This window comes from Schistocerca nitens, chromosome 2 (assembly GCF_023898315.1).
Source record: "Schistocerca nitens isolate TAMUIC-IGC-003100 chromosome 2, iqSchNite1.1, whole genome shotgun sequence".
Taxonomy (NCBI): Eukaryota; Metazoa; Arthropoda; class Insecta; order Orthoptera; family Acrididae; genus Schistocerca; species Schistocerca nitens.
Genome location: NC_064615.1, coordinates 573591313 through 573605079, shown reverse-complemented (window position 1 = coordinate 573605079; position 13767 = coordinate 573591313). Strand labels below are relative to the sequence as shown.

General features: G+C 38.6%; 1 protein-coding gene across 2 annotated transcripts in view; it reads left to right on the top strand.

Annotated features, from left to right (window-relative positions):
- The first annotated feature begins 80 nt into the window (after positions 1 to 80).
- The window catches only part of LOC126236613 (4'-phosphopantetheine phosphatase), a 167163-nt gene continuing 153476 nt past the window's right edge, over positions 81 to 13767 (top strand). For both annotated transcript variants that reach the window (XM_049946050.1, XM_049946049.1), the window contains exons 1-2: positions 81 to 456; positions 546 to 643. In XM_049946050.1, the coding sequence (XP_049802007.1) occupies positions 255 to 456; positions 546 to 643 (300 nt within the window). In that variant the 5' untranslated portion in view covers positions 81 to 254. The remainder of the gene's footprint in view (positions 457 to 545; positions 644 to 13767) is intronic.

Sequence of the window (13767 nt, the reverse complement as noted above, 5' to 3'; positions counted from 1 at the left end):
ATTGTATATCTTGCCTCCCCCACCCACATGTTGCATACTGTACATTTATAGTGCATCTCTGGTGTTGATAGTAAGCCAGTCATCTGTGAAAACATTGCGTAATGGGAGTGTTATTGAATTTATTTAATGTAGACAGCGTTGGTAATCATGCTATTTATAATTGGCGGATGGATTTAAGATGAACCTATGCATTATTTTAAGCCGTCGATTTCCAAACGTATAGTATAGATTACTGACAACGTTAACTTCGTTGTATGTCAAAGCATAGTTTCAAATTTATCGTAAGAGGGGCGTCTGCTCGTATAGGAGTATGGAAAATTCGTTTATTTAGTTCTAATAAAACATCACCTTTACCAGAGATGGATGAAAAGAGTCACCCAAAAAGTATTAAATTACCTGATACGGTAGAAGTTTTCGGTAATTTGAAGAACGCCAAGAGATTCGCAATTGATATAGGTACTTACCAAGTTGGTTGTTCGCTTGATCTTGTAATTCGTGCTGTTAGCTTTTCTTCGCGGAATTCATGATCATTTTATACTCTGCAGGTGGTTCTCTGACTAAAATAGCGTATTATTCGACTGTGCCCCACAGAAGAGTGATATATGAGGTGGAAAGAGATGATGGCACTTCACAGTCCTCTGAGGTATGTGTTCGTCACACAGCGATCTAGACAACTTGTTTTGGGATTAATTTTTGTGTAATACGTCATTAGTTCAACCCTCATTTTATCCGACCCTTCTAACTGCCTGCAGCATGATCTCCGGCAAGAGACAAACTTTCCAACTGTTTTTCCCAATAGGATTAAAATAAATACTTTTAGATAGTGATACAACAAACTCTGTAACCCAACCTCTCCCTACGCCTTATGAGTTTGGAAAATTTTTGCCATAGCCATTGTCCATTATCAGCAATAACGATCCTTCGGCGTCTTTACACTGTTAAAGAAACCTGTCATTGACCATGAGTTCCCCCTTTCAGTTTTTATACTAATGTGTGAAAACATATGTTGAGTGTTCCATGTTAGTGTAATATCATTAGGAATTTTCATTCAAGTCATCGGGGGTTGCAGTTTTCCAGTTCCTGATCATCATCTATTTACAGTGCCGTTGATATCAATTTGTAATGTTAACATAAGCTATTCAACTGTATACATTAATTATAACATTTTATGTGAATGCAGCTCACAGTATCTAGGAGCATGATGAACTTATACGATGTTGGCGTGTGGCAAGTTCCATAACAAATTATACAGACTGTAAAAGCTTTGTAGTTATTTGGTATTAAAATTTTTTTTGTGTAGAAATGATATGTTTCTAAGACATAAGCAACTACTTTGTAAAGTATATTTATATAGTTATTCATTTGTTCTCTCTTTCTTTGCATTTATTGTTGCCTTACCTTGATGGAAGTTTAATGGCTTGCCCATGTTGATATTGTTAAAGAAAAGTTAGCACACCTTATAAAATGTAGGATCTTTATCCTGCCGCAGATGGCCATGACTCCATTTTATAATGAAACACATTGTGTGTGATGGAAAATTCATTTCATTTCTGAAGAAACCAAGAGAGTTTGGGAATGTGAGCTAGGACTCTCTCTCTCTCTCTCTCTCTCTCTCTCTCTCTCTCTCTCTCTCTCAGCATGTTGTCCACCTCTGTATCTGTATCAAGTCAATTAAACCTTCTAAAGAAGTCGTGTTTTCTACTTGGTTCATTTAATGTATTGAAATTATGAAATTTTTATAATTTATTGCAGATCTAATATAGTTCCTTTGGCTTTGACTAGTGACACAGGAAACATGTGACAAACATTGTAAACGACATGGTTTGCCACCACAGACAGGTCTCTTTGATTTCACTTTCGCTGCCTTTGCCAAATAACAATCAAGCTGTGAAAACACACTCCAAAAATTGATGTTACAGCAGCCATTAACATTGCATCGCAGGTCAAAGCAATATCTGAAATTTTAACATAGCATTGTGGAGGGAAGAGTGGCTACCAGTTTCTATCTAATCTCTTAAAGAGCTAAGGGGTACTTCAACAATATTATGAAAGTTGCTACTCACCATATAGCGGATATGCTGAGACGCAGGTAGGCACAAGAAAAAGACTGTCACAAATAAAGCTTTCATCCAGTAAGGGCTTCGTCACCAATAGACAAAACATACACACACACACAAACATAACTCAACACACGACTGTAGTCTAAGGCAACTGAAACCACACACGTAATATTGTTACATTCCATCCTTGATCTTCCCTTGTTTGATTTTTGTCTAAGGAGTATTTCAGAAATTTTTAAAAAGTGGAGTTGACCTGAGCACATTAATGGGACACACATTAATCTTACATAAGTCAAATCAAATCTAATGCTTTTTAACCTACATGCTTTGTACTATCATAGAAATCGTGGCATAGGCAACCATAAGGTGAAATACACTCTAACAAAGCTAAAGTGGTATAATATAGGTGAAAGTGAACTGATCATAAGGCATTGTTGGTGTCAAGTCACCACCTGTGGAAGTTCGGCTGCAGAGTTCTTTTCAGCTAAAGTCATATTAGTTTATTTGCATGTCGATGATGATGATAATGATATCACAACATACAGTCCCCAAGTGGAGAAAATCTCTGACTTGGCCGGGAATTGAACCTGGGTCTGCTGCATGGCAGTCAGAAACGCTGATGACTCAGCTAAGGAGGTGTATATAAGATAGGTATTAGTAAACAATGCAATACTATGCGAATAGTCGGGAGATGTCAGGATGGCATAGATGTGAACTTTAGGAAATGACCAGTGAATGTTGTCACAAAAACCGAAACAGAAACCGACAAACCTCTTTGGGAATAGAGGTCTCTGGGATGGTTGTTCTTGTTACAAATACTGTCACACATGGAAAACTTATCTCCACCACAGGTGTAAAATAGGGGCTTTCCAAGGGGATGCAAATGTATGTGGAATGACTGAGGTGTGTGTATATTTATATATATATAAAAAATCATGACACCTTTTTGGCTTCCCTGACTTCCAACCAGATGATGACCTTCCAAACGACCCTCCACCTTGGGTAATGCCACAGGTTTGCATCATTGTCAGCAAATCGTTGCAAGCTGTGTATATTGAACTTGTGGACATTGCTGTGTTGGTACATCATACATAAAAGAAATCAGATTCACTAACACATGTGTCCGGCATATTGACATCATTGTGAAGCCTTTACATAACAGGAGAAAGCACTAATGATGAAGCTGTAACTTTGACGTGTGTTGGCATGATCAGTATGCCACACAGACAGTAGATAGAATTTATTATTAAATTTTCCTTTTCAGACATCCTCTGGATAATGTATGAGGCCACCTTCAAAGAATATGGTGTGGTTATAATGAAACTTTCGCTTCTTTAGCCAGTGTAGATGGAAAACTATTTACTGTATGGGTACCCAACTTTGTGCTTCAGGATTTACATTGTTAGTGTCATGACTTGCCATTAGATGCCAGTACCAGTATGGTGCTGTGTGGTTGAAACACAAGCATCAGTGTCCATTGCAACTATAGACAGTCAGCATGAGTCAGGCTGGACAAGATGAGCAGGGCTTTGCTTGTAAAACTGTTGTATTGGAACAACAGCAGTTGTGCTGCTGCTCTTTGTCAGTATTGACACATTCAAGGAATGCAGAGTGGTCCTCTTTCTGTTCTGAGGTTGAAGAACATGGTTTGGAAGATCAGATTAACTGGCAATTTGAGAATTGCGCTTAGGAGAGGCCAACTGCCAATTGTGCCAAAAATTGTTGAAGAAGGTGCTTTTGCCATGGCTGAGATCACTAGATGCTATGTTTAGTCTTCAAGCAGTGCACAAGCTATGTCATGACAGCTGAACATTCCGTGGACCACCATTGTTTCAGGCAGTGGTAGACGAATCTTCAGTGTGGTTCCAGGCTATCATGGATGCAAATGGTCATCACATTGAGCAACATTCTTTAGTGATAACCATTCATTCGTGGATGGCCAGGGCAACATCCAGTTCAAGGGAATATCTTGTATGTCATGTTAATTGAGTCAGTGGGTCATTTAGACAGATCTGTTGGAATTACCAAAGACTGCAGCACCAAATGCCGACTTTGGCCTGTGATACTATCAAGATGACAGATATATCCACTTAAAGCATATACGTTGTCGTTACCTTGATGCCACATGTTACAAAAACGAACAAGTAAAAAAATATTTAATTGCAATAGTAACATGAAACTAATGGGACAAGCATGGGAATAAAGGGATTTGGTTGGGGGCAAACTAAATATATGACAAGCCTAATAATGAAGACATATCAAAGCAAATACCAATGTAAATATCAACTAGATGAAAACCTCAGCAGTCAGTGAAACCACAATAACATGAAACTGGAAAAAATGGGTATCGGAAATTTTACTCAACCTATATAGCTCACACGAAATTTGCAGTATCAAGATCCACACATAACTCCAAAAACTGGTACCAGAAATTTCGCTTGACGTACATAGCTCAGACTAACCCGGTGGTACCATCAAACCACAACAAGCAGAACTATTATCAAAAAACCTAAGCAGACTGAAATAAAATCACACTCCATTATATCCAACACCATAAGCTAATAAATACGAAATCAACTATCACCCTAAGCCACAAAATCATAAACTACTCCGAAATTTCATTACCCACTTCTCAAATTAAATCAAATATGTAGAGAAACACACACTACACTAAACAACAAAGCATAAAAACATACGTACAACCCATACAGCTGACAAATAAATCTATTGAAAGCCATTCCTCTCTAACTGAATCCCCATTAAGCACCACCCACCACCTAGCTAACATCTGCCCACAACACAATACATATAATTGAGAAATACTAACATCATTCATAATTTCAATAAACAAATAAAATGCACTAACACAAACCTAATTTTTGTTGGAAGATCCATATCTATTAACAAACGAAAAACAAAACAACATGAAAAACTAACAATTCCAAAACTGAAATCAAATCCATAGCCAAAAACTAATGACATCAAAACATCTCCTAAACATCAATTAATACACAGCACTAAGTCCAATGCTACACTAACATCTCTCTCAAACAGTTTAGAAACACAAACATCCTACACTAGATGCACCACCACTTACTCCAAAATTTCATCTGCAAACTATGTAATGCCAGAATGACATTGTTAGAATATCTTGACATGAATATTCTTAGCGACAGTGCTGTAATATGAGTTAATACAAGTCTTCATGTAACACTTATGACTAAACTGTCAAACATGCTGAAAATAAAGGTTAAAGTTTAGCATCCTGTCAGCATCATGATCCTCAGGAATGAACTAAGGCTTGGCTCAGAGAGGAATCGACTGTGATCTGGTTTAAGGAATCCTTCTAACTTTTACATGAATTGCTTTGAGGAAATCACTAAAACCTAAAGTAAGATGGACGTAAGAGTTGAATTCCATTCTTTCCCCGTAAGAATGGGTTATAATGAACTCTGGTTAACTATATCTAGAACTTGAATCTGAGTATTTCTGCTGTACATCTGGGTTCTACAGATGCACCCAACATGACTTATGAGTCACACAGAGAATGCATCTCTCCTAAAGAGTTATCAGGCACTTTTTGTATGATACTTTGGCTGATATTCGTCTTTTCATTTTTGTGCTTTTTTGATGGAGTCAGCCCAAATAAATACCACTCATCACAGGTTTTGTGTCATGCCCAGTGTTGGTGGAAATCATTGGTTTGTTCATGATTCAAACATTTTTTAAAATGGTATTTTGTGTGCCCCGGTTAGTCTAGTGTGAGATACTCAATTTAACTGTATGCACTGACAGAGACAGCAAAATGTAAAGAATAACCAGTACTCCAGAAGTAACTGGTTAGGACTGCTGCATGACGGTAGTGGACAGGCAGGGTAGTGTGGGCTAGTAATTAGATGAGAAGTGGCATGTTGGAAAAAGAAGTCATGGTGAAGAAGTTTTTACCAATAAGACAAGTGTTAGAGGATACTATAATTGGTTGTGTTTCTCAATACTGAAGTATAGTAAAATACATTAGATATTATTATGTAAAGCAGGCTGTTCCCACTTTCTCACCCACATGCATTAGAGCACATGCATGGGTAGCAGTGGGCAGTCAGGCAACTGAGGTGTAGCGTATGCTTTGTACTCCCATGGCCTCGCGATTGCAGGCAGTGGTTAACACGTGCAGGACGTGTACAACAGGGCAACTTGGCAGATAGCCTACACTAGGTGCAACCGCCTGCAGGTGAGCTGATGGACACTGCCCATATCCTTTGTGGCAGCATTGGAACAGCCTAATGGAAACTGAAACATGAGACCATTGTGTGAGAAATATTGAAATTGATACTGTGGTGTACTGTTTTAGCCACTGGGACTTGTCCTCAGTCACACTCAAATGAATCCAATAATAACAACAGACTTCAAAAAGTCAGTAAATATCTGATAACTATCATTAAATATCACACTAACTTGGGATCACTGTATTGAATGTGCACAAGAAACGCTACTTTAAAAAAATTTGGTTTGTAACAAGAAACAAATTCGCATTTTCCATTAACAATGGGCATCATGTGAAACATGTGATGAGCAGTTTTTGGGTTGAATTCCTCAACACTGCAAAAATGTGAATGCAATATCTACCAGAAAAAATCCACGTTAATTTTTGTATATTAAAAAGCTTTATTCTTGATTTATAGCAGCAACACCAAAATTAATTTTACCATTGGTTTGAGTGTACCAAAATGATTGAAGGGCCATACTTTTATTAATTATTGTAATGTGAATGAAAACATAGACTAGTAATGTTGTTCATTGTAATATATTTCAGCAGAGCTTTGTTTAGTCTTTAAATGGTTCTTGTGGCAATAAGTTATGTTTGCCTTGGACCCTTCTCTAGAGACTACTTGGATTTATTAGCGGTGGTTTCATTGATGCTAAGTGAGGTTACACAATAAATATATACACTTTTTATTGTACACAGAAATATGAGTTATACAGTGTATTTTAGCTTTCCGGATAATAGCCTGTAACTGCAATGAATGAGTGAATGAACAAATAAATGTGTATAGCACTTAAAATCTGCAGTCTTCCCACCATGACTTTGGTTTGGTGCTTTCATTCGTCTGTGCATTACTATAATCTGAAACTGAAGAGTGAGCAGGCAAGTCCACACTCTTTGCACTCAGCCTCATCGTGGAATTCATCCAGCACAGTGCTCAGACATAACTGGGAGTGTTTTATTTTTTACTTATTTGTTAATACTTTATTCCCCCCACTAAATGCGTTAATGACACACAGAATACAATAAGTAACAACAAGAACATAAGAAATGCACACCAACAGAATCTGCATAAATTACAGAACACTCTGCTGCAATGCCAGGCGGATTATTCCTAGTCCTGCTGTATGGCAGGGGAAAGAGTACATCTTCTAACACAAACATTACTTCCTGTTCAGTTTACCAACAGACTGCACCAATTTGTTATGCATTAATGAAAATAATCATTTGTTTTGTGTTGCATTGCATCTTACTTCCTTTTGACTTCCATGCTAGTTATGACAGTGTCCTATTTAAGAGAAATCACATTCCCTTCTGTCTCCCTCCCCTTTCGCCCAAGGTGGTCTGTGTTGTTACATTGATCATTCTTTTTTAGACTTGTCTTTACCTCTTATGACTACGTAGCCAGCTTAATGCACTTCCTGCTGATGTGATGAGAATTCAATACATGCCAATTTTAACTGTCAACTAGTTAAGGTAAAGGTAAAATTTATTAAACAGAAGTATATTGATTCCACAATGCAAATATATCTGTTAAAATTATATTTACTTACTTGCAGTTCAAGGCACTAAAGTACAATTAAAATTATTAATAGCATTGGTTGTGGGTGAAATATTTTCCTCCATGACAGAAATGTATGTAATAGATGGGAAATGCAAAATAAAAGGCTCAGTGAGATTCATTCATTGTGATATGGGGGGAATTATATGTGAAGTACTTGAGTTGCTCCTAAACCTTGACTCGAGCTGCATCTGTATGTCAAACATTTGTTTATGCAAGAAGTGAACAGACATGATTTACAGTTGTTTATATAGCTGATTTCTGTTCAAGAATTGCTTTATTGATGAGGGACCATTTATGCAATTTTTAATGTTATACAAAGTATATGATTTCTCATTATACTCTATGTTGAAATAATACACTGACAGATGCAATTTCAGTTGAAAGAGAGACACTTAAAAAACCACTCTAAAAATTACCCATGTTAAGAAGACAGTGGTTCAGACAATTTATATGTCAAAACTGAGCTTTGAGGAACACTGCCTAGCACACTTGACTCAATTTTTAGTGAGTGCAATGTAAATTCCAATCCTATTATCTAGGTTTAGATTGTCCATCATTTCTGAAACTCACGAAATGTGAATTCCAGGATGGTTACTTTGAAAAGGTCATAACCAGTTACTTGTCTTTATGACCCATCTCTAATGACCTTGCCATTGTTGAGATGTTAAATGGAGAATGTGGTACTTTCCTTTGAAAGAATGATAAGATTGGAAATACACTCCTGGAAATTGAAATAAGAACACCGTGAATTCATTGTCCCAGGAAGGGGAAACTTTATTGACACATTCCTGGGGTCAGATACATCACATGATCACACTGACAGAACCACAGGCACATAGACACAGGCAACAGAGCATGCAAAATGTCGGCACTAGTACAGTGTATATCCACCTTTCGCAGCAATGCAGGCTGCTATTCTCCCATGGAGACGATCGTAGAGATGCTGGATGTAGTCCTGTGGAACGGCTTGCCATGCCATTTCCACCTGGCGCCTCAGTTGGACCAGCGTTCGTGCTGGATGTGCAGACCGCGTGAGACGACGCTTCATCCAGTCCCAAACATGCTCAATGGGGGACAGATCCGGAGATCTTGCTGGCCAGGGTAGTTGACTTACACCTTCTAGAGCACGTTGGGTGGCACGGGATACATGCGGACGTGCATTGTCCTGTTGGAACAGCAAGTTCCCTTGCCGGTCTAGGAATGGTAGAACGATGGGTTCGATGACGGTTTGGATGTACCGTGCACTATTCAGTGTCCCCTCGACGATCACCAGTGGTGTACGGCCAGTGTAGGAGATCGCTCCCCACACCATGATGCCGGGTGTTAGCCCTGTGTGCCTCGGTCGTATGCAGTCCTGATTGTGGCGCTCACCTGCACGGCGCCAAACACGCATACGACCATCATTGGCACCAAGGCAGAAGCGACTCTCATCGCTGAAGACGACACGTCTCCATTCGTCCCTCCATTCACGCCTGTCGCGACACCACTGGAGGCGGGCTGCACGATGTTGGGGCGTGAGCGGAAGACGGCCTAACGGTGTGCGGGACCGTAGCCCAGCTTCATGGAGACGGTTGCGAATGGTCCTCGCCGATACCCCAGGAGCAACAGTGTCCCTAATTTGCTGGGAAGTGGCGGTGCGGTCCCCTACGGCACTGCGTAGGATCCTACGGTCTTGGCGTGCATCCGTGCGTCGCTGCGGTCCGGTCCCAGGTCGACGGGCACGTGCACCTTCCGCCGACCACTGGCGACAACATCGATGTACTGTGGAGACCTCACGCCCCACGTGTTGAGCAATTCGGCGGTACGTCCACCCGGCCTCCCGCATGCCCACTATACGCCCTCGCTCAAAGTCCGTCAACTGCACATACGGTTCACGTCCACGCTGTCGCGGCATGCTACCAGTGTTAAAGACTGCGATGGAGCTCCGTATGCCACGGCAAACTGGCTGACACTGACGGCGGCGGTGCACAAATGCTGCGCAGCTAGCGCCATTCGACGGCCAACACCGCGGTTCCTGGTGTGTCCGCTGTGCCGTGCGTGTGATCATTGCTTGTACAGCCCTCTCGCAGTGTCAGGAGCAAGTATGGTGGGTCTGACACACCGGTGTCAACGTGTTCTTTTTTCCATTTCCAGGAGTGTATAATACTGATGTGCAAGCAGTTTGGATAAATAATGACATAAGAATGTTATATAGAAGTATACGGAAACTGTGACACAGCAGACATTGTCCAAACACAGAATTTCGGTACGCTAATACTGAAGGATATTTGACAGAATCAAAATATGATAATGGAAAGTCCTGGTAGAATGTAAATAACTCGAGCAAATGTAACTGTACAGGTGTGTGTGTGTGTGTGTGTGTGTGTGTGGGGGGGGGGGGGGGGGGTCAGGTTAGGTTAGGGGGGTGTGTGTGGGGGGGGGGGGGGGGGCGCCGCCCTCTAAAAAGGATTTGTTGAAAGTTAGCAAGTTTCCAGACAGAATAAAACGTAAATTATACAGAGAATGTTGAATGCTCTAATAAGAATACAACTAAGTCGCTTATCGTGAAACAAGGCAGGAAGAAGGTGTGTAAGATATTACAGTTCTATCGTGGGAGAACAAAAATATTAATGATTCAGTAGACATGTGAAATGTGTCTCTTTTTTATTGTTGGTAGCAAAGAAGCTAACTGCAGACTTCATTTGTTAAGAATTTTGATAGCTCAGTGTTCGAAGGCAGCTGAGTCACGTGCAGCTTGATGAAACTAATTAGAAAAAAATTTAATCCATTACTAAAGTAGTAAAGACATTGAAGTCGAACACATTAAATGAGTTCACCTTTTGTGAATACAGCACCACTTAGTTTAATACACAAAGGCATTCTCCAGTAATATAAAGATAACTCAAAAGTTACCCTTCAGGAAAGAATCATTCACAGTATATTCTTTTGTGTGAGCAACACAGACAGTTCCCAACAAGAAATGGGGACAATACAGAAGTTGCTTTCCTGGGGCATTAGACGTATGCGTGAAATACTTCTAGTTAACACATCAAAGGTATTAAACTGGAAAGAAATAAAAATATACAAATTTAATATAATTTGAGAATCGATGAAGGCAAAATTGAAGAAGAGTACAAGAAGTTATTGTAGTTATTATGTAATTCTCAAAACAGGAGGATAGAATATGATTTGTTTTGTTTTCAAAGCAAGTAAGGAGACATTACTCTTTTGTTCATCATGTCTGTTGTAAGGTCAAGGGAAATGACGAAATTATTTCTTCTTATGTAATGCACTTGAGCAGAAATATGGGTTCAAAGACAGTTGTTTCTTATAGAATAATTTGCTAATGTAAGCTCGATTCTGAAGTGTGGAGTCATTTTTTGGACCACTTCTATACGGGATTCAAGTATTTTTGAATTGGGGAAGTGTTATGCTCACAAGGAACCATTCACAGGCAAGTAGATTAGATATTACACTAATGGAGGCTGTTAGTGATCAAAGAAATATGAGTTGAAATTGGTGTTCATTTTTCTGTCACAAAGCTAAATAGTGCAGTAGGTTATGGCTATAGATAAAGTACTGGACATGTTTCAAAGTTCATCAGTTAGTTGTGTGTCATCCCACAACACCATATTTGGCCAGGTTTCTGGATGTAAACTCAAGTACAAAACTACATTGTTGGTGTGCGTGAAATGAGATGATCAGCTTACTCAGGATTCTTTATTAATCATCACCAAGTGAGGTGATGCAGTGGTTAGCACACTGGACTTGCATTTGGGAGTACAACTGTTCGAAACCGCATCCGACCATCCTGCTTTAGGTTTACCATGATTTCTCTACATCGCTTCAGGCAGATACTGAGATGGTTTCTTTGCAAGGGCATGGCCAATTTCCTCCCCCATCTTTCCCTAATACAAGCTTGTGCCCCATTCCTAATGACCTCATTGGCAACAGGATGTTAAACACTAATCTCCTCTTCCTCCTTGTTAGTGTTAGTCATCAGCCAGTTACAGTGAAATAAATTTGACAATTAAACAAGTAACTGATGATAGGTTATTTGTATAGAAAAATTGTAAAATGTATTGCTGTTTCATTATCAATATTCTCAAAGTTTAATATCAGCAGTGTTTGTTAAGGATCAAGTAGATTAAACATGTTTATTAATACTTTTTTTTTTGTTTGTAGACATGTTATTATCTGTGAGTTTCTGGTAATTGTCTGTCTGTGCTAGAGATGCCAAAGTTCATTTTTGCTGGTAGTATTGTGATGGTGTATGTTCTCTCTGTTACCATACTCACCCATGTTGCCTTTCAAATTATGTAACAGTGCGCAGAAATACACTTTTGTGGCAGTCAGTAGCCTCAGTTTGATAAAGAGAAAATGGCAGTGTTCCTTAGAATTCAATTTGCTCATTATTTGGATAACTTTTAAAAAAAATTTCATTATTTCATTGATACAACTAGAATTCTCCCATATCTGTATGCCATATTATACGTGTGACTGGAATAGACCAAGGTACATCATTTTCAAATGCCTATTAGCGACTGCTTATGTTAGTTTCCATGTGGGATAGTAAACTTGGACTATTTTCATGAAGACGGGGCTAATATGTTCCTTGCAGATTACTGTGGAGCCAGTACTGTGGAGCCAATATGAAAGCATTATAGTGTTACAGAATTATCTTGTACATCTTTAGGTAATCATATAATTAATTTCAGTGTGTTACTGAGACTGAAGAGGAGTTCACTTATATTAAAACAAATTCACTCCTAGTTCTAGTTTTTCCATAGTAACACACTGTCATTATTTCATAGTGTGTATTAGGCCTAAGTAGTATCATCTCATCTTTATAACATGCTGCTGAATTTGGTCCTACATGGGGAAGAAAATTATTAACTGCAACATTGAAAAGAAATGAACCAAGGACCAAGTCCTGTGGCAATCTGTCTCAAGCTCCTTCAGTAAAGGACATCCATTTTTAACTGATACAAACTTTCACCTGTTGCTAAGATCATCACATAGTGGTAAAAATGTTTGAGTGATTTTTGATAAATGGTGGTGAGTGCCTTCATATTTTTTAAAATAATCGTTATTAACTTCAAGAAATAGTGAACTAAATTGTGGGGTGTTTCTTTATTTCACTTATTTTAATGTTGTACATAGGTTATTTAACATCTTTTAGTTATTTGCTATATTTAACCATTTTATTTTTTTTTGTCATATTTGTGCATTTGAACACTGGCTTCAGGGTCTCAAGTTTCTGTATGAGAGACTTTGCAACACCCTGAGGTGATTTGGAAGTTAGGGACTGTACAGTTCTCCACCACATTCCAATTCATTGGATTTGAGGATTTGTGGCTTTAAACAGTTCCACTGTGTCAGGTCGAACATTAAAATGAAATACTAAAACTTATACAAGATATTGATGTTGCATGATAACATTTATTTAATAATTCATTGTGAACCGGCTTTTGGCTTTCCATGCCATCATCAGGTGACTTAATACTAAACAGATGGTCCACAACACCAGTAAGAGTTTGTTATTGTACAAAGGTTGTTTTTCAAAGATATGTGACATTTAATGACTATATATTGATACAAAAACACAAAGCCATGTCTTATACATTCCTGTGCTTTTAACCTTTGAGTATAATGCAACATAAGATTTATTTGCTCAAAGCTGCTTTGGGATTTACATTGTGCTTGTGTTTTTGTATCAATATATAGTTGTAAAATGTCACTTATCTTTGAAAAACAATCTTTTTGCAGCTATGAATGACTACACCAGTTTTTAATTGACTGATTTATAGATATAAAAGAGAGCAAAGGCTAATTTATGTCTACCATCTTTGTTCTCTGTTTTTGCTAAGATTGTATTTTATGTGCTTTTTTAAGTTGTAGAA